The sequence below is a fragment of the Pelodiscus sinensis genome, chromosome 25 (assembly GCF_052426305.1).
Source record: "Pelodiscus sinensis isolate ZL-2025 chromosome 25, ASM5242630v1, whole genome shotgun sequence".
Lineage (NCBI taxonomy): Eukaryota > Metazoa > Chordata > Testudines > Trionychidae > Pelodiscus > Pelodiscus sinensis.
In genome coordinates this window covers 15,952,431-15,974,818 of record NC_143076.1, presented here as the reverse complement: position 1 = coordinate 15,974,818, position 22,388 = coordinate 15,952,431, and the positions used below count along the sequence as shown (strand labels likewise).

General features: G+C 40.5%; 1 protein-coding gene across 1 annotated transcript in view; it reads right to left on the bottom strand.

Moving 5' to 3' along the window:
* The window catches only part of CBL (Cbl proto-oncogene), a 58,082-nt gene that overhangs the window by 16,831 nt on the left and 18,863 nt on the right, over positions 1 to 22,388 (bottom strand). Inside the window, exons 3-8 of the mRNA XM_075909358.2 lie at positions 7,317 to 7,463; positions 4,897 to 5,053; positions 2,735 to 2,856; positions 1,700 to 1,837; positions 713 to 800; positions 4 to 135 (exon numbers count right to left, since the gene is read on the bottom strand). Coding sequence (XP_075765473.1) covers positions 4 to 135; positions 713 to 800; positions 1,700 to 1,837; positions 2,735 to 2,856; positions 4,897 to 5,053; positions 7,317 to 7,463 — 784 coding nt within the window. The remainder of the gene's footprint in view (positions 1 to 3; positions 136 to 712; positions 801 to 1,699; positions 1,838 to 2,734; positions 2,857 to 4,896; positions 5,054 to 7,316; positions 7,464 to 22,388) is intronic.

Sequence of the window (22,388 nt, the reverse complement as noted above, 5' to 3'; positions counted from 1 at the left end):
TACCTGCCATGCAGTGAGACAGGAAGTGCACATCAGGTGGCCACATGGCTCAATCTTCACATCCTTGTCATTTTCTGCACAGATTTTACACAGTTGGAATGTGGAGCCCATCTCGCAGTACAATTCATATTGTTCCTTGAAGAAAAAAGCACAGACATAATTCATTCTGATAATAATGTGCCTTATTAGTCATAACAAGAAATCCAGCCCAATATTCACCCGGAGGAAAAAAAAAATCAAAATACTAAACCACAGGTCAGTAGAAACAAATGTTTTCAAAGGTTATACTGCAATTTTATCGTGCTGGAGTCTTTTGCAACCAATGCTTCTGCCAATCGCTAACAAAATAGCCTTGAAGTGATTCCAAAAGAACCTACAAGCCTTTTAGTATAGTGTTTCTTCAAGTTCAACTTAAAATCATATGGGTCAGGGATAAAAGAAGGCATATGAGTTAGGGCTGGTGGAAGGACACACTGTTGTCCTACAACACTAAACAAGGAACTCAAAACTCATCAGCCCTATACAGAGATGAAGTTTCATTTGATGTTTCCCATCTTTCTTCCCCTACCCAACCACTCAAAGATTTGCATATGTCTTATGGGAATAAAAACAGCTGCTTCATGCACAAGGAGCCAGTGTATTAAGCGGACAAGGAGACCAGAAAATGGAACGAAAGCATGGTATCTGAGAGGACAAAACCCTCTTGGCTCACCTGTGTAACTTTAATGTGGTCCTGAGGTGTAGGCTCACACAAACCAGTCAGGTCAGGATTCTGATTCCGACCATCAGGAAATAAATAACTACAACAAGCGAACAAAACATAAATCTTCTTTCTCTGGAAAACCCTTTTTTAATCAGTTAAAAGTAAATGCAGAAGTCAACGATGCTTAAACACCAATCAGCCAACAACAGAAAAGTGTGCCTGTAGGTTCAACTTGGATCATCCTATAGGGGTACTTTACCTTGCAAGGACAAGCCTTCTTTTCTTTTGGAATCCAAGGTGTTTTGTTTTGAAAAGGAACTTTCTAACCAGGCAACCCCCCCTACCCCCAATATATTCCACTTACAAATACAAAAAGGAAGTTTGTTTTCATGGTTTTGACTGTGTTTTTTAAAACAAACTGACACTCTCAGCCCCCATACTTCTCTTTGTATATGACCCTGCAGTGAAGTCTTAATGATGAAACGAGCACCAGAGAAAGAAAATGACATTAGTATAGGATCAAATAGTATAAGAAGCTAGACTGACAGGAAACTATGAGCCAGACATGAACCTTCAACAGTGGCACTGGGAAGTAGAGAGAAGCGATGAAAAAGTGGCTTTCTATGAATATTTTCAAGAGTCCAATTCCTTCTTTTAGAATCCAGTTCAGTAAAGCAATTAAGCTCGAGAGCAGTTCCATCAACTTCAACAGGGCAACTGATATGCTTAGAAGTGCTTTACTGAATCAGGGCTTAAATAAAGAGGAAGGACTGAACAACCTCATGTCATCTGCACAACTGATGCAAGATGATGTATATGTGCAACCAGACAGAATGGTATGTGACCAAATCCTCTGGGTGTGTTCTATCATCCCATTAATTTCAAAAGGCACACTACCTAGTGCCGGGATTAAGGAAGATAAACCATTGACCCTGCAGCCTCACCCACAGACTGGAAAGGGTGTAAAAAGCAACAGACTTGTGCAAAGTTACTTACAAGCCTTCCCTGAAGCCATCAATCAGTGCTTGAAAAAGAGGTTTGTTGTGGGGGATAGTCTGGAGAATGTTCCCATCTGCAGTGACATAGCCAATGGCCCACTGACCGAGTCGCGTACAGCTCAATCGGAAAATGTAACTGAAAAGAGAAACCAACAGAAACTTCAGTTTGGGCTGGATCAACCTCTCTCCCCACTCCCCTCCCCCCCCCCCCCCAAAAATTAATGTCCCAACTAAATAGCCTCTGTCTACGTCTCTCAAGGTAGAAGATAAAGACTAGCGAGAGGATTTCTACCAGCTTTTACCACTTGGTCCACTCTACCAGTACCTCAAAGGGAGAATCCAGCAGTCTGATAGGAGTGAGTGAAGTACCTAAAAACTTACCGTGGCGTGCAATTAAAGCCAGGGCCCACAAGGATAAGGATGAGAGAGTCCTCACACTCACTTGCCATTTCAAACCAATTTAAAAAAAATGATACAAGTTTTCCATTTTTAAAAGTAGCGTGCAACTAGGGGTCTCCAGAGGTGAGAGGCAGGCATCCCCTCCCCCATAAAAAGATATGTCTGCCTAGCCCTGCCACAGAACAGGGAGTAAGACCCTTCTGTCAGACTGAATCTCCTTTTACACAGCAGTGCTGCAAAAATAAGCACATAAGAACGGCCATAGTGGGTCAGACCAAAGGTCCATCCAGCCCAGTATCCAGTCTCCTGACAGTGGCCAATACCAGATGTCCCAGAGGAAGGGATCACAACAGGGAATCCTCACGTGATCCCTCCTGTCTCCCACTTCCAGAGAAACAGAGGCCAGGGACACCATTCCTACCCATTCTGGCTAATAGCTATTGATGGACCTACCCTCCCTTAATCTATCTAGCTCTTTTTTGAACCGTGTTCGAGTTCTAGTCTTCACCGCATCCTCTGCCAAGGAGTTCCACAAGTTGACTGTGCGCTGAGTGAAGAAAAACTTCGGGGGGGGGGGGGGGGGGGGGACGACCCTAACCAGTCATCAAAAAGGGAACTGCTACTGAGCACTAACCTGCCAGGTTTGTGAATAAATTTCTGAAGCCGTGCTTTCACTTCATCATAAGTCAGGAATGCCATGTAACCAGGATGAGTCACAGCTAGGCTATTCCAGTTCCTGAGCAAAGAGGACCATGGCTGAAGAAACAAAAGAAATATTAACCAGGCACTTCCAAGATGTACCAACACACACAACTGTCCTTAATCCAAAGAGGTCAGTTCTTCAAAAATAACGACGAGTTCCTATTCCAGTGCAGGAGCGAAAACCTGAATTTACAATCAACCAGAATGTTTGACAAACGCTGCCAACGTGCATAGCGTAGCCGCAACAAAAAGGAATCAATGAAAGCCAGAAATGTAAAGAGTAAGGTGTTTCACTCCGAGACTTTGGCCCTTTCCCCTCAACCACATAAAAAATTTCCTAGCCAAGTCTTGGTATCTCAAAAATCTCTTTTCCCCACCTCAATCATTCAGTTATTAAAAGGAGATGGAGCAATATAAAGTATTGGGGCGGCTGTGTTACCATCTGCCAGTGCAAGGGTACGATTGGTGACAATTCTTGAGGGAAAGAATGAAGTATAAATATTGCACACAGAAGGGAAACCATGCAACTCTGTGTACACTGTTGAGCTAGCAACCAGACCAAAACACAATCAAAACAACACTTTCCGCATTCCCTTTACAAAGATGCAAGGTTAGGTAACCTTAAAGATGAGGAAGAATGGATAATTCAGAATGTTTAACAGGTAGAAAAAAAGGGGAAGAAACCGGTGAGACATTTATTAATTTAGTAGTCAAAGATGGGACAGAAATCCCAGTCTATATACCTATAACAAATACCCAGTGATAAGCCATTCTGCTCAGAAGGCAGGCAGCCCAGGAACAGCTACCACTCCCTCGGAGGAAACTAACTGAGAGGTGAGATAGGGACATAAGCACGGAATCCAGAAGACTAGGCAACTAATTATAAACTAGAAACTATGACTCGGCTCTACCAATGACATGCTGCATGGCCTCAAGAAAGTGACTTAACCTCTGTGTCTCGGTTTCTCTGTCTGTAAAATACGGGAGTGATACCTAACCACCTATTCTTACAAGGGTGTGGTGAGAACTATTGGCTGTGCAATGCTATGAATGGATCAAGCAATATACAAATGCGAATTGTTATTAATGCACACAAAGAAAATAAGCTTCAGCCTTTCCACCACTGACACTTTTCACAAGCTGAAGAGGCAAGTAACTAACAGACCAACAGTACATGTGGGAATGTTTCAGCTAGACACATCTTAATTACAACCCACCCCACCACATGGGGAAAAGGCAAGTCAGAGCCAAAAGTAAATGTTTGTTCTTATAAATATCCAGCTGCACCATCAGAAAATGCACTCTTTATCCAAGTACTACTGGTAACTGGGGGTGTAAAGGGTTAACTGGTTACCCAGTAAGCATCACCCTTATTGGGTGATGCTTACCAGTTAACTGGCAGGACCCCAGCCAGCCACAGCAGCCCTGCCACCCACAACTCAGGAGGACTGGAGGAGCCCCCGACCACTGCGGGCTATCCAGACTCTGATTAACTGGTTACATGATTAAAAGTATATGGTTTAACTTGTTAACATTTTTAAAGGGTATTTACATCCCTACTGGTGACTCAGGTTGTTTTTATGTTTTCACCAAAAATTAATATGAATTCTATTCAACAATATAGATGTGTACCTAAGAGAGAAAACATGTTTATATAACATTTTGGTTGTGGCAACTTAAAAGCCAAAAAATCTGAAGTTCCAGTATCACTTTGACCTAAATACGCCCCCACAGAAAAACATCCAAAGAGGACAAGGGAGAGTTTGGGATTGGACCGATCAAGTAAGCTTCACATTTTCTGGCTCATGGAGTTTAAAACTGACATTTCAAGTGGGAAAAACTGATTCGGGAAGGGATATTGAAAGTGCGCTACAATTACCATTTATTTTTAGAAAGCTTTCCCCCCTTCCTCCTTTGGCAACCTACCTAACGGCAGGGTTCTAAATCTTACAAAAAGTATAAGGGGAACAGAAAAGTCAGTATAGTATTAACAGTGTTATATTCCCATTTAAGGCCTGGCTTACTCTGGTATAAAGGTCTACCTAAGCAGCAGGCTACATATATTTCAAATGATTCATGTCCCTTTGTCCTTACCTGAAAGAGCCGGGTAAATATATCAAATTCAAACACTGAAATGTAGTCATTGCATGTCAAGTCAATAGTGGACTTCAGGGCCATGGCCTCTAGTCCCGAACTGATAGGATGCACCTCATGCAAGGCCTGGCGGAAGGTCTTCCAAGGGACAATTGTCCTGGTGAGGAAGAAGGGGAAAAATCCACAAGTGTGACGTGAGCTCAGAAACATCATCATGCAATGCCACTGTGTTATACTCTACACATATGTACAAAAGAGCTACTCCAAATAGAAAAGGAATGAACTCAAGAGAGAAAATTACTCAAGTCAAGCATGAGGGAGAAACTTCCCTGCATTACCAGCAAATAGCAGCAAAACAGCCATCTTTCAATTCACTACTCTGCACAAAGTAAAATTTTGGAACTGCAAGCCCACCTTTGATTTCCCTTCCCCCAGCCCATTAACGCCTGCGCAGGCAACAGTTCACACTGAAAAAGAGCACATACAGCACTTGCTATAGAATGCCATAATTCGATCTATTTCATCTTCCAGCAGCAGGCACAGGAGACATTCAATTAAGTTTCCCTGGAGCAAAGACCTAGATCAGTGGTGGGCAACCTGCGACCCATTGGGGTTCTGTGTGTGGCCCTCAAGACATTTTGTTCACCGATGACCACACACAGAGTTGCAAGATTCTGTTGGGTCTTTTCCCCCTTCCAGTATTACAAAAGTGACACACAGATAAAGCCAGGGCACATGACCTGAGGTGCATACTAACTACACACAACATTGACTGTGAGAGCCATGTGCTCCCTTTGCTCCAAAGTACAGGCAGTCCCCGGGTTATGTACAAGATAGGGACTGTAGGTTTGTTCTTAAGTTGAATTTGTATGTAAGTCGGAACTGGTACATATTGTAGGGGAAACTCTAGCCAAACATTTCTCCAGAGCTCAGTTTTATTCTCCCACACCTCACTTCCCTCAGTCTTTTATTCTCAAGCTGAGGTGTCTGCTGAGAAAAGCCGCTCCGCGTCTCCCTGGTCTGCTGGGTGGGGTGCTAGCTTTGTGTCTCCCTGGTCTGATAGGGGAAAAAGCAGCTAGTGCGGGGTTGCCTCACCCCGTTTGTAAGTAGGGATCCAATGTAAGTCGGATCCATGTAACCCGGGGACTGCCTGTACTGCTACGGTTCAGTTGGCACGCCCCACAAATTCTAGGTTCCCAAGCGCAGTTAGCAAAACTATCCTATCCTGTCTTGGTTACAACAATCTTGCAGTCCACTGAGATGGAGGGCCACTCATGCAACCCATTCACTAGCCTAGGTTGCCCCTCACTGACCTAGAATAGTGATAGAAATGTAGCTGTGTTAGTCTGGTGTAGCTGAAACAAAATACAGGACTATGTAGCACTTTAAAGACTAACAACATCATCATCTAATAAACCATCTTGTTAGTCTTTAAAGTGCTACATAGTCCTCACTGACCTAGACAGACAAAATCCTAGAGATATGATCAGGCTAATCCTAACAGACCAAAACCTAAACCTTCTATATAGCTGAGCTTTTTTCCCCCCTGTTTGAAAAATATAGTCGAAATCTATAAAAAGATCCCTGAAAAGAGTTGACCACTCTCTTGGTCAAGTCTAAATGGCTTCATTTTCTGACTCCCCACAGTCAATATATTAGTTTAGCATCTGTGATCTACTAATTACACTGTTTACACAAGGTGTCTTTAGTCAAAAGTCAATGTCCTATTCCATTAAGCCTTCTCCTTGAATATAGTTGAGAACATTTCTAAAAGAAATACAACCAGTGTTTTATTAGATTTAAAAAATAAATCTGACATTTCATGGGCTTGTACCTAAATATACATCACGCCTAGGTTTCTTCTTTATTCCATTTTAACTTGGCCATTAGCAAACTGAGCAAGACAAGCAATAAACAAATGCTAAATATGATTAGAAAGAAAAAAGGATAAGGAGACTGGAAAGACTAACACTGAAGGAAAAGTTAAGCGCTTATATAAACAGCCTGACTACGTGGGGACACAATAACCATGTGCAGGCAGGAAGAAAGAAGAATTAATTTAGCATGGCTGAAAGTTATGGGATTAATTAAGAAAAGGAAAATTGAAGTTGAATATCCAGGGAAACTTCATAACAGTAAAATATCCCCAGCCCCACGAGAAAGTGGGGAAAGCCCCATCACTTGACATATTTAAATAAAGACTGGATGAGGAACTGGAAGAAACGTTGAAAACAATACTGAACTGGACCTTAGAGAATGGACTAGATGATCTAATAGGTATTTCCCATCACTAATTTTATGATTAAATTTGACAGAAAAATCTTCTTAATCTGTACAGCAGAAGTAACTTTTAAAAAACAACAATACACCTATACACTTTGTTTTTGCATCTCTCATATTAAGCACATTTAGAAACTTACTTTTCCCCAAAAGCTTTCCTCCAGAACTCTGCAGCATCTGCCTTGGTGATCCGGAACGTATCTCCTTGGAAGAGGCCGCTCGGGAAAATACCTTTCAGTTCTGCCAGCATATGGCTAAATATCAGGGACAATTTTGTCAGGTTACGCCTGCAAGAGATCACAAAAGCAAACGTTTCTTTTAAAAAAGAAAAATGTGGGTAAGTCAGCCAGATGAAAAATAGCTTGAAGGAATCCAGAAACTCTAGCCCGATTATAAAGCTCCCATTTAGGAGTATTTTTTAAACATGCATTTATAGTTCTCAGCACATAGTGTCTAAACACACAGCACCAAAAGAGACTGACATTCAGAAGTGCTAGATGAACAATGACCAATTAACTAATCCTCACAACCTCTGAGATAGGAGTAGTAGTTTAATCTTCTTTTTGTAGTCAGGAGAAAGAGGTTAATAGATTTGACCAAGGTTACACATCAAGTCAGGTTGCAGAGCAGAATTAGAATTCAAGAGACCTTGACTTCATGTCTTGTCTTCAAGTCCTTAAACCATATTTCCTGTAAGGGAAGCTACTTTACACCCTACCACCTCCCTTACCCCTAAAGCCATAAGCCTCTCCTGTTTCCTCCACCCCTTAAAGGAGCCACCATAGCAAATCCTGGCTAAGAGCAAAAGCCTACACTGAGGGCGATGACATGACAAAGGAGAGAGAGAGCTCTCTGCTTCTGTAGATTATGAGTGATTACTTGCTTTCTTCTCTCACCCGCCCTTTGTGCAGGAAGGCTCCTTTTCTTCTCTTTCTTCCCACCACCTATGGGTGTTGGGAAGGACAGAGCTGCTGACTAGGAATGTGGGTTACCCTGGAGTTTCTGTTCTCCTCCACACTGGAGACAGTAAAGAGCTGCTGGCCTGACCAATGGTGTCAGGTAGAACAAGGACACTGCTGTTTTGATTAAGGTTTTTCTAAAGACAACGTAGGCAGGTGGCTAATGATCAGTGAGTTTCAGCAGCACTGCTCAGCAGCCACAGTAGGTGGCATAAGAAGCACCCCCACCTAACAAATAAAAATGCCTTAATTAACAAAATAGTGTGAAAGCTGGACATGTTATCTTTAAGGGCAGCTCACTAGATAAAACTCCATTGTGTCCCGGTCCACCCCACTTTCTGCATCTCCCATTGGCCGGGAATGGCAATCTGGAGCCAATGGGAACTGCAAGAAAGCTGCACCTCCAGATGCAAAGGTAAGTAAAGGACCAAAGGCCTGCCAGAGGCTAACCCTGGTCAATCGCATGCAGTCTGTGGCACTTATTGCCCACCTCTGCTCCAGATGCTGCAAGTCTGTACAGTTTTCTTTATTGTACAGAGGTTGGGTAAAGAATACCTGCACAAGTCTACAATTAGAGGGGAATATAGATTTACTTATTAAAGCGAAGGCTGTTTTTATGCAAATCTTGCTTTAGTAGTGCAATATGATTTCTGAAGACGTGGCAAGTGCAGAAAACTTATATTAACATGCAGCAGCCTCAGTAACTCAACCTTGCATTTTTAGAAAGATGGGCTGCCTCTGCAAAAGTAAGAATTTTACCAGCAGCATTTCTAAGAAAGGAAATTTGATGGTGAAAGTCTGACATGCCAAACGTTGTGGCAGTACACAAAGATATTAACTGATGAGATACTTCTCACTAGTTGAATCATGTTTGGAACAAAGCAAATAGTAGAAATTTCATATGACCAAATTCAAGTTATAAGCAATAAGTGATACACAGGATAAGTTCTGAAGGGTTTTTTTTAATGCATTTTGTGTTTCTCCTTTCAGCTGTTTGAGCGTTTCACATACTGGATTCACCAGGATACAGAACACTGTAAAAAGGTTAGGTTGCACATACTCAAAAGGACAGCAAAAAGTACTTCAGAGCCCTGCAAAGTGTAAAGTTTTCAAAAGCATCAAAGCAACACAGGTGCTTGAGACTTAAGCTTCTAAGCCACTTCAGTGCTTTTGAAAAAATTCCTCATTTCAACTGGGTAACAAAAAACTTCTACAAAAATTTTCTAAGTGTTCTTGCTTTCTATAGCAGGTCAGAAGAACAAAGTACCCCTGGACTCTAAAGTAGGAGGCTTTTTAGGCTACTAGGGGTAAGAGGATTCAATTAAGTCCATAAAGAACAGTGTGGTTTGGATCTCTACAAAAGAATCATGACAGGTTCTTTTGTTGACAGACCCTAGAAAAGCATGGGACACATGAGTTAAGGGGTACATCTAGACTACAGGCTTTTGTTGACAGAAGTTTTGTTGACAGATACTGGATGTAGAGCATCTAGACTACATCCAGTTCTGTCGATAAAGCAAGCCACTTTGTCGACATGACAGTGTAGATGCAATAACACCTTCTGTTGACAGAACTCTGTCGACAAAAGGCGTTATTCCTCGTAGAACGAGGTTTACAACTGTCAACAAAACTGCTGAGTTCTGTCGATGTTATGTTGACAGAACTCAGCAGCAGTGTAGATGCAGGTATAGTTTTGTCAACAAAAGTCCACTTTTGTCGACAAAACCCTGTAGTCTAGACACACCCAAGGCGTCCCATTTGTGTAACCTGTTCTCTCTGACAGCCAAGTGAGTTTACTGACCTTCATCGGATGGCACAGTATTTTTTTTCCCCAAGCATATGCATGATTAAAGTCAAGTAATGGTTTAAATCATACGTAGGAGTAGCGAAGGGGTGTTTCTATTAGGTGGTTCTACTGTTCGGTGTGAATCTGCATTTTAATTGAGGAGATGCCTAGTTGCCACAGAGGAAGACCATGTAACCAACTGAATAAATAAAAACAACTGGAAAGTGAAGGACTAGAACAACAACAGTGTCAGATAGAAGAAGTGACCAAGATAACACAAACCATCAGCAAATAGAGGGAACCTTCTTGTGAAAATCAAGTGTACATCGTAACAGAAAAAAGTGGTATCTCACCTCACAATGGTGGAAAGATTTTCCAGGAAATATCATCATCAAGTTGAGCAAGATTATTAGATCAGCTAGCTTGGTAACACTAGTTTTCTGGTAGGGAAGCAGCACAGTTTATGACTCAGGACATATACACTGTGGGTTATGAAGGGTTGGGAGAAAATTTCATGTCCCCTAAGACTACTGACCTCCCTGCAGTTGGCAGGCAGGGTTATGAATGTTTGAAAAGGAACACAATATCCTAACAGCTTGAGGGGTGAATAACCTAAAGGCCTTGAAATAAAATAAAATTACGTTTTTACACTTTTCAAACCTACTCTCAAATGCTGATCTACAGAGTAAACCCCTTCCAAAACAATTCTACCAAGGATTCATAATCTCAGCAGCAGTTGGAGCTATTGTCACTTTCAGACAAATGTCAGTAAAATCATCAAAATGAAAGGAGGGAGGGAGGGCCTCTCTAACAGCTTCTCTGAAGAGAGTACTGAAACACACCGTTCTTTGACATATGACCAAGTGCTGAAACACATCAACTGCCCTTGCTTTGCAATTACACAAATTAATAGAAAGAAATAAAAAGTTATGTCACCTTTGTAAAGAAATAATGGCCTAATTACATGACAGCAAACAGAGGTTAGCAGTTGATGGCATATCAAAGATTGGGTTGTAATGGTTATAACTTATTTTTAATATTGGTAACACTGGTAACTCTTACCCTCACCACTGCTTCAAATTCAAAATATTTACCCAAAACAACCGGAAATAACTATGACAATTTGAGTTCTGCTGATAAAAGGTAAAATTTTCAAAAGCGCCTAAGTGACTAAAGTATATAAACAACACTGGAAGTCAATGGGATTCGGGTATCTCAGTTATGCATTTTAGAAAATTACACGTGTGCCGGAGTCTGATCTTGCCACTACTCACAGTAGATTCAGTTGCAACAGTAAAACAAAGCTTCAGATGTAAATTTGCATGATGCTTCTGTTCAGGAATTACCATTAGGTTAACACTGCAGTCTCTCTCACACAGAACAATTGACTACCAGGAAATTAAGCAGTCTCCAGACTGAAAGAAGAAAGGTTCAGATAACTAACAACTTCAACACTTACTAAAAAAGTTCCAAGTATTTTATTAGCTAATAGACTTCTTCAGCTGTAGCCTAGAGTCACCATTCTTCAGGCAGGAACAGATTGTTTGAAGATAGTTTAATAGGTAAAATTACACTTCAGTATTACTAAGTGCAGCTTGGGTAGTTGCAGTTTGAATTGTGCTTTCAGTTTTGTTCCCTTCAATAGTATTTAGTCTCCCAAGGGGCAAGTCTCAAGTCACTTTTGAAGAGGGACTAAAAAGAAATCTCATAGTAAATACAGTTTGGCCAGGTAACCAAGTAGGTCAGACAATTAATATGTGAGATAGTTTAAAGCCCTATGGAAGGTTTTGAAGACTCAACAGATTCTTTCCTTAATTCTTCCTCTTCTCTCCCTTCCCTATAGTTATGCTACTTCCTTCCCACTTCATGACTGTTTGGCTCCACATGTCTCACAGGAAGTCAACAGGTCAGTCAAGTATTTCCAGTCCTACTGAAATCCTTCACAGTGGCCTCTCTGGGGCCTCAGCGTCTCCCAGTTTGGTTTTCTGATGCTGGTCCCCTCTGACCTGTAGCAGGCTGTTCCTTTCCGGTTTCCTGTTTGTTGGACGAGAGCACTGTTCCACTGTAAGAGCTCCGTCTTGCAGAACAGTCGATAGTAGAGGCAGATTTTAATCTCACTATTTGGGGGGTTACATTTTACACTTATTTAAATTCCAGCTCTTCACACAAATAGCCAATGACTGTGTAGTTCATAAGCTGCTTTTTATAAAAGTGTTTCTAAAACTAAGGTACTGTTCTCATCTTGCTATTTTCTTCCAATACTCTTTCAGTGTTAATAAGAGCCTGGCACTTGTCTAACATATTTCCTGTGCAGCAGTCTGCATCAGGAAGACTGCTCCAGAGGATGATGTATGTAGTTTTCAATGCTAGGCACAGCTAGAATAATTTCAAGCATGCATACAATACCCATCATTCCAGGAAACTTGATCCATTGATATTGCACCAGACTTTCTGCAGCATGGAAGGAGTTAAAGGATGCAGCGTAAGTTTAGCCAGTTCCACAGTTCTTCATTTCTCTTTTTTAAAATGTCTTGAAGACTTAACAGTGGCTTGCAGTGTATAATTTTTAGACCTGCCTTAGCATTTGTAGCCTTCACTGACTCACTACTCATCATCTGTATACATAGCACTCAGAGTACCCACCAAGGGATATTAAAACACTTACAAAGTTCAGCACCTTCAATAAACAGACTGCACTTTTACACGCAGCAACGTTCAAATTCACATAAAATTAAATAGGTGATTACAATACCAACCTTGGCTGTAAAATAAAAAAATCTAAACTAAAAATAACTTGATTAACATAATTATAACATATTTAGGATAAAATTATCTTTAAAGTAATTTTATTACATTGGCAACACAATTCAAGGCTTGGCAGAGATCCTACATGAATAATTCTGACCTAAGAATATAGTTCTTTGGAAGGAAGTAATTATGAGGAGTAAAACCAAGTTATTGTACAACTCCTGCCTACGATGAATTGAAAGTTAAGTGGAATATTAAAAGGGAGTATGACCTGGAAAGGTGGCTAATGACAACAAACTAGACGTGACAAGCAAAAGAGTGCTTTTGAAAAAGCTCCAGAAGAAAAAAAAAAGTGAAACTTGAGAAGAACTCACTTTTTTTACTCTTAAAAAAAGGTGAGGGAAAGAAGCCTGACAACATGCTGGAAGAGTCTGACCTCTAAATATTAAGTTTAATATATTAAAGGCTCTAGGGGGGGAAAAAGCCTTGATGCAATTCTAAAACAAAGAGTAGCTGGCTCCTAACTTATATTGTGAGGAAGACGGATACATATACTGAGGACAGCCCATCTAGTTCATTTCCTTCCTGCAAACATTTGTTTACACAATACAAGGGTCCATCCTCAAAAAGGATGGCTAGGAAACCAGAACATTTAGCCAAACAAAAAGGTAACAGCACTTTGCCATCACTGTGCTATTGCCCAACAGTACTAAAGATTTCTATTTAAAATAGTTTATTGTAACCCAGTTGCTTCTGCTCAGTTTTGAAATACTGCTATGCAAGTACCGAATGTGGTCTTGAATGTGTGACATCTTATCTGCTTTCACAGAAGAATGTGTGATGTTAACATTCACTGGTTGAGACGGCCTTGCTTGCTCCTTTGCAGTTTTGCTTAAATAGCTCATTGGAAGATTTTATTCAGAACTTTACATGTCCAAATAACTAATAAATTAACTTATCCTCAATATTCCTGTGACAGAGAGATGTTTTCCCAAATTTACAGATGGGAAAGCTGAGGCAGAGACGAAGTGACCTGTCAAAGGCCATATAGCACGTTAGTGGTCAAATACAATCACACCACCTTCCAATTCCTAACTGCATGTTCATTCCTTCAGAGTACAGTGTATCTCTGGAGAATGCTGCAAGAAATTGTGCTTATATAAAAAAAAGGAAGCAATATAGGAGAAAACCTTACTGTTCTCAAGGGATTTAGATCAGCACCAAACCACACAATCAACACTAGAAAACATTTATACAAAGAAGTCTCAACAAGTAATATGGGTACACAGCAGCACGCACCCAAATTTAGAACTGCTACATCCAAAAAGTACTCTGTCTTTTTAGGTGCTGTACCCATCGCCTACATATGATGTTAACTCATACTCTGTTATGCTTAATATCATGCACAGCAATTTTGCACAGTCTTAGTTGGTAGATCAGCTAACTGCTTTGATCAGCTACAACTTGAGAGAAAGCTACAGAAAATTTGAGAAACTGGATGTTCCTATGACAAGAACAGAGTTTTGAAGATCTATATTAGGAAACTTTACTTTCTCCCCAAATGTTTAACAAATACTTGATGATTACATCAACTTGTGTCAGAGTTTCCCAATGTTAAAAAACAAAACAAAACACAAAAACAAAACAAAAAAAAACCCACTAACTGTCTCTTCTGAGCTTTACAATACCCTAATGAAATAAGTGTCATCCTTTTATAGCTGGGAAAACACACACAGAGGTTAAATGACTTAACTCATGTCGCACAAAGAGAAAAATAGAATTCACCTTTTCCCTAGCTTCCAGTCCTCTGTTAACATGTGTGGGTTCAAGACCTTAGTATATTTAGAAAAACTACAGGCAAGTTACTCTAAAATTAAGCTATGTTGCAATTTGATATTTTAAGGATTCACACATTTGAAATGACTTTTTAAAAAAAAAAAATCCATCAGCATGCGTGTGAAATTCACTTTACAGATGCCAACAAAAAGGAAGGCTCTCTCTCAGGTCAGATCCTGTCAAATTTTACTGCTTATATGCCAGATATTAACAGTCAGACAGACTTAGATAAACGGCTGCACAGAATTCCAGGAAGAAAACGGTATGCCATCTCCTACCACTATAGCAGCCAACAACTGCGCTCTTAGCATTAATATAACTGACCTTTACACACAAATGCTGAGTAGGAATGCTTAAAGAGATCCTGAGATGACATTTATAACTCAATGGCAGCTTCAGAGTCCTCTGCACACAGTAATCAGTTTTAAAAATAGATACAACGGAACTACTTTCAACAAAGCTTCCAACACAGGAAGTGAATGACATTCCATTTAACTACTACTGACTCAACAGCAGAAGTCACCTCCAGAGTAATGTGGAGCCACATATCTTTAAAATCAGAAATACTTCTACAGACTGCTGTATCACTTCCACAATCCACCAAGATAGACATTTTAGAACCAGCAAATTATATGCCCATACTATACCATTTTGAAACTCTCACCTAATGTTTCATTGATTGTGTGGATTGATTCATCAAGCCACCCACGAGAAAAAGGAATCTGGCATGCTCATAAGATGCAGTAAATTAGATATCAAGAAAAGGTATAGCTCAAGACACCCCTCCCCACTTTCTTGCAAAGTTTCTAAGAAAGATACATTTAAAACTGAATATTCATTGTTTTGTTCTTTGCACAATTATACAATTTGTTCTGCGTTTGTTCCTTCTGGTCACATGATCTTTTTTTGGTACAGGACAAGGCTTCAAGACTTTACATTCTCTCCAACTCCCTTTTCGTTGTGGTCATCAATGTCAATAGTGGTAAAGAATCTTATTTTAACTGCAGGTCTATGGCTAAAGAGTGATGGTTTACTAGTTCAAAGTTTTGTCTTCACGGGAAGCGTTCAAAATCTTAACACTTAGAATACACATTAGTGCGGTTGGAAAAAAGCACTCAAAAATAAAAGCTAAGATAGCCTCACTTAATGTTTAATTATAGCTTCCCAAGTCACGTTTCAAAAGACTACAAAATTTTAAAATAGGCTAATGCCTTTCATTTTACATATGTTCTATAAACTTTCTATAGAAGCACACATTAAATACATTTACCCCATACGTTCACTTACCCTTACAATTCACAATCTCCAAGAGCAATCCAACAAACGTATCAACAGCAGCACTGATTAGCAACTATTTATTAAGGGTACAGGACAACAATATTATAAGCAAAATACTGTTAAACAGTGAAGGTGGGAACATTTGACTTATATGTTATGTCTGCGTATTAGGGATGTGAATGGGTAAGTTAACAGGGAGCAGCCCCCCCCCCACGTGAAATTCCCAATCCGCATGGCATGTGAGCCAGCAGTCCCCTCCCCCCGCAGCTGCTGCTTCTGGCCCTGCATGAGGCTGCCAACTCCCAGCAAATGCTGTTCATTGGCTGTGTCGACATTTCTAAAAGCTGTGGAGTGTAGACAAAGCCTAAACCAGAGACTAGACCGGAGAGTTCAAACCTGCCTCAGAGGATTTACAAGGACAATAGCATCACAGGTTAACAAATGCATTCTGAATTATGGTAGCAAGACTTCACCTCTGACAGTTATACTCTCTCTTAACAGCAACATTCCTTGATATACCTTACTTAGGCTGCTTACCTGCTGGATTACAGTTAGAACCATATTCCAGTGGAGTATTAGTGTGACAATTTGTTGCAATACTAGAATCAAGTAATTATAACTAAAAATCAATTCGATCATCTTCTCCCTCCCCACCCAAAACCCTCCATTTTCAATTCAAATAGGTTCTGCTATTCCTACTCAAGCATCTCCAGATTCACAATCTCTTCTGCCCTCCTTTGAACTTGAGGATGGGTAGAATCTCCTTGTTCGTGCACAAGATCATTAAATAGACTTCCTGAAGCATGCAAACACGTCATCCCTTCATGGAAAAGCTTCTTTATCCAATGCCACTCTCCACTCATTCTCTTTTTTCAAACCTGGTCAAAACACAGCAAAAAATTTTGCTTCAAGGATAAAAATTCTCAAGGATTTAAAATCCACACTACACCTTTGAATAAAAAGTGCAGAAGACCTGAAAATAAACAATCGAGATGGTCCAAAAACCTAAAATCTAGGTCAACTTACAGTCCTTGCCATACTCTAGATTTGACATAAAAGCATTTTTGTTCATCCTACTGTTTCAATGCTCTGCCAACACCACCATTTCTTCTAGCCATGCTTTTTAGAGACAGCCAGAGGCCAATGAATCTCACAGTCAAGTCAGTGGTATGCCAACTAGAAATGCAACCTAATCCCCATTTCATGAAGATGGAGATTGGAGAACAGGTTTGTGAATTTGTTCTGTACCTCATAAGGTAATGTTTGACAACAGAGTTTGAACCTCTCTGAACAAAACTTTATGAACAAAACAGGAAGGCAAGTTCCAAAGCTGCTGCTACCAACCTGGCAGCTGATCTTACATTATAGGTTGAACTTCTCTAGCCCAGCACCCTTAGGACCTGACCAGTGCTAAACCGGAGAATTTGCTGAACCACAGGAGGTCAATATTGTCTTACAGCATTACCAACACTTCCACTGCTTACTGGACTGTTAGAAGACATTTAGGGGTACATCAGAGCTACATAACAGCACAGAACACAGAGCCAGGACCGGTGGCTGTAAACAAACTGCATCGGACCATGGGAAACTTGGCCTCTCCTATGGTAAGTGGACATCTGGCTAACTAAAATCATGCTGGACCACGGATATTGCAGGACTAGAGTGTGCCAAACTAGAGAGGTTCAACCTGTATTAGAAAAAAGCTGTTTCTTCAGCAGCATCCCTAAGGATGTTAAGTATTGGGTAATTGACTAATCAAATAGTCGAATTTTGCATTGATTATTCAATTAGTCAATTTGGCTTTTGAAGTGTAGCAACAGTCCTAACGCCGCACGGAGCCTGGGATCAGCAGGGGAGTCCCCAGGTGATTCCAGGCTCTATGCGGCACTGCCACTTTTAAATGCCACGTGCAGGCAGGTGACACCCCAACTAGCCCAGGGTTGCACGCGTCTTTTCAATGTGGCAGCTCTGTATGGAGCCAAGGGTCTGGCCCCAGGCTTCAAGCGGGGTTTTTTTTTTTCCTCTGATAGAGGTAGCGGGTGGGAGGGGGGGAGGGAGAGAAGAGAAGAGGAAGCGACTAGTCGACTATCCTATCAATTATCTGATTAGCATTTATTTGCCAACTAGTCCTTCACATTCCTACAGCATCCCAGGAGGTTGAACTAAACTTCACCTACCAAAGGCACAATCTGTTGTCAAACCATTGCAACAGAATCCAAAACATGACACATGATGCTGCACACAAGAAATTAAAATGCACAAATACAAAATGCAGAGGTCAGACAGCGAACTGCATAGGTTCAAATTGATCAACATTATAACCAATGATTTGTGATAACTAGATAATTGTGTCTGCAGTCCCAGCCAGAAAACTAAAGTTCACAAGATTTCCTTGGGGGGGAAGGGGGAAAAAGTTATTTTAGACTCAGATACACAGAGGAGCAAACACCTACAGAGAGATCAAAATCCCATCCCTTTTATTACTGCACAATAATTCAAAAGCTCAGTTTCACTTACAAAATTGCATCTTCATTAAAATGTTAATTTATAATCAGAAGAAAGTGAAAATAGTGAAAATATATGCTATTACACTGGCAATAGCTGTAATTTGTTACAGTTTTGACTGTGGAATTTACCGCCTAATCTCTCCATTAAAGCCCAACTGTAAGAAACAGATTATTTCCCTCCCGCCCCCCAAAATTGAAATAGTAATGGTTTTGCCTTGCAAGCAGGCAATTAGGACTTATGTGCTGCAGCTTGGCAAGGAAGCCTTTCTTGTGGACAGCCTTTCAGCCTGTTCTTGTCTTTAAGATGTTCTCATTTAAATTCAGATGTAGGCTCCACAAGTATTGTAGTATTGTGGGGTTTTGTTTTGGGGGCTTTTTTTTTGAAGTCTTAGTTGCATCAGAAGGAAGTGACAGAAAGAGATCTCTTTCATACCACATTCATTAGGGTTTTTGTTGTTGGTTTGCAATTCTTTCCTCTTCCCCAGATTGCTGAGACACAAGTCTACTGATCCAGTTAGAAGTTTTCTTGTTGGACTTTTTGTGGATCAGAACCTAAGAATCAATAGTTTAAAGCAAAAAACTAAGCCCTTTTATATTTTTTGTAGGATCGGTTTCCTTCCCGTTTTAGGCACAAGTAAGTACTTTCCTTTACAAAACACTGTAAATATCTGCATCTTTCTTCCTGCATGGATTAGTAAAGCATACCAAGACAGCATCATGCCTTGGTGTCAGAAAGTATGACAATTAAACATGTTCCAATTTCTGAAAACAGCAACTTGATGTTAAATTCTGACAATTTTAGCAGCCTCACTTCATAGTCTAAGAATATATATTCTCATGCAGAAAAGCAGGTTGGTTTTTGTTTAGATATTATACCTTAACTATATTGGCTACCTATGCAAATAGAAAAAAAGCAAGCAAACAATATGCAAGTCATTTAACACTTTCTCTAAAGCAGTGCTCACCAGCCAGTAGATTGAGCTCTACTGGTAAATCTTGGAGCACATGACAGGTGATCCTGACTGATTTGGTCAGGAGGCTGTCAAGTGCCAGCACTTCATTTGTCCTTCCCCTCCCCCACTGCCACGCTGCTCCTACCCTCTGCCTTGGAGCGGACACCTGAGCCTCCAACTTACTGTACAGTAAGGCAGAAGAGGAGAGTGCTAATATCAGGGTGTCCCCTTTCCTCCTGCTCCTGTACCCTATCTCCATGGAGCGAGCAGGATGGGGCCTTGGACAAAGGAGCGGGATAGGGGAAAGGAAGGGAAGGAGGCAGGGCAAGGGTATTTGGGTGTGAAGTAGATCCTGAGTTGACTTAACTCAGAAAGTGATTTTGTGCTTAAAAAGGTTAGAGATCAATGCTCTACTGTCTCTTCCTCAATTGCTAACACTTGCCTTCCACAATACAACCTCATTTTTAACTTCTAACCATTTCCTTCCACCATACAGCCTATATATCTCTCCATCCTCAGCACTGAGAGATTATGAACTGGTCTACACAGTCACATCTCAGGGGTTCACCTAAACTTCAGAGGTAGTTAAACTGACAATCACTGGTGCAGACACTGCTAGGTCAGAGACAGATTTCTTGTCAACTTAGCTACCACCTTTCGAGGGGGTGGATTTACAATGATGGAAAACCTAATTCTGTCTACACTACACAGTGCCACAGCTGTGCCCCTTTAGCACTTGTATTATACAAGATTTGAAATCTGAATCTTGTTTAAAAAGATAAAATAGAAATTTTATCTGCAGTGGATTGTTCTACGAACTGATGTAGAGGATAGAAGCAGAATGCATTTCTACCACTTAGATATGAATACTCAGCAAACTGGACACTTCATATCTGTATTTACTGATGGGTAAATTATTTGCCTTTCATATATTTTCAACCATGCAAGATATTAGATAACTGCAAAAATAGTTAATATAGTATTAGTATTAACTGCACCCACTAAACTTGGCATTGCTGCAGGACATGCACTTTTTTGTTACCCACCTTTCAAATAAAATAAGCATGACTGCTTTGTGTGTGTTTCATACTTGTCTAGCCCCAGTGAAGCACTACATTTGTATCCAAATGAGTTGAGGTTCTTAGTAACACATTTGTATCATACTCCACCTATCTTTACTCTCCTGAGACTCTCATGTCCCAATGCACACTGCAAAACTCACTGTTTTCTACATAATTCAATCCATTTCAAATGCAGTTACTTCAAGAGGATTACACATACAAACACAAAGGTGTTAAGATCCAATTATGATATACATACACAGTAGGATGATACAACTGATATGCCCTTTTCCTTCTATTCCTAAAGCTAACATTCCTAGTTAAACTCCTGCCATCTTGACTACCGTATACACTTCGCTTTGGCCTCCTTGTCACCTCTAATGGTCACCACCCCCCACTCCACTCAAAACTGCTAAGTTTATCTTCCTTGCTTGATCCTGAGCTACTTTCAAGTCTCAATACTGGCTTCTCATCCTCTACAATGTTAAGTTTAAACACCCTGTAACCCACTTTCAGGGCTCATCTCCTACTTTATCTGTAGATACCTCTCTTCATTTTGCTCTAATCCTCTGTTCCAGTTATACCAACCTTGATGCCTCATTGAGTTGCTTCTCATACAAACATCTGAATTTTCTTCCACAGCCCCTCTATGCATGGAACAAAGTTCCAGTGGCACTCAAATCCCTTATGGGGTCCCATTTCTACTATGAAACATGAAACTAACAGGCTGGTAACAGAAAGATTGCAAGGTACCTAGCACAGCCTATTTCAGCAATAAGCAACCTAGGCTAGTGTGTGGGGCACATGAGCAATGAGTAATTGCCCTCCATCTCAGTGGACTGCAAGCCTATCTCCTGGGATAGGCAAGCGCAGTTACCAAAACTGCTCTATCTAGAATTTGCAGGGTTTGCCAACTGAACCATAGCAGCACTTTGGATGTAGAGGAAGTGCATGGGTTTCACAATTTGTGTTACGTGCAATCAGCACATACCTCACTCCATGCGCCCTTATTTTAGGTGCGTGTCACTTCAGTAATACCAGCAGAAACAAAACTATGAGGCTGGAAATCAGCAGAATCTGGCAACCCTGTATATGGGCAACAGTAACTAAAATGTCTTGCAGGCCTCATATAGAACTCCAATGGGCCACATGCATCCTGCAGACTACAGGTTGCCCACCCCGGGCTCCACAGTTTTAGAAATGTATTAAACTGTGGCCAGGCACTCTGGGATCACTTGACTTGTAGAATACACTCAATACTTTCTCTATTTCCACTTTTTAGATTAAGTTCTGCCTTTTGTTTGAGAGTTGTACTGAAAACAAATAGAATTTAAAAAGTATGCCATACCACAAAATGATGCACTATAACTGAAATGCCACCATCTGTGACTGCACCATCTTCCTCTCAGTTATTACCAGGAGATACCATATATTCTGACAAAAAAAAGTCTCTATTCTAAGAAAAAAGATCCACTCCCATTCCAGGGTACTTTTTGTTGGTCAGAACACAAGGAACAAATATTAACCACAAGTCTAGCAATCCACCCTTATTTTCCCATGGGCATCGTATGACCAAAAAATCCAGAATAAGTAAATGTTCCAAGACTAGTTGTTTCCAATATCAGGGACCAGCAGATACTGCAACTGTTTTATTTAACTCCCAAATACATAATGTGTATTTAGAAGCCTGGTTCCTGACTAGCAAGTACAAACTTAACCAATTGTGGGAAGTGAGGCTTGTGTGAGTTGACTACACGCATAAGAGATATGATAGCCCCATAAAATTAAAAGTATAATTAGGGAATTCTTATTTCTGAAGTTGAAGCACAAACTATTGTTCGTTTCTTTCATGGTCAGCGCCAATTCAAAAATATCCACAGCTTTGTACCTACCACAGTTAAGTAGTACTTTCTTTTTTAAAAAGCAGTTATGATTTTGCCATAATCTTTGAAAAGGCATGAAAATTGAAGCAAATTTTAGATGACTTCTTTAAAGATGTCAAAATGAAATAGCTTTGTTAAAAAACAACATCAAATACATAAATACTGTACAACAGTTTATGGAAGCCAACAGCAGTTTCCACT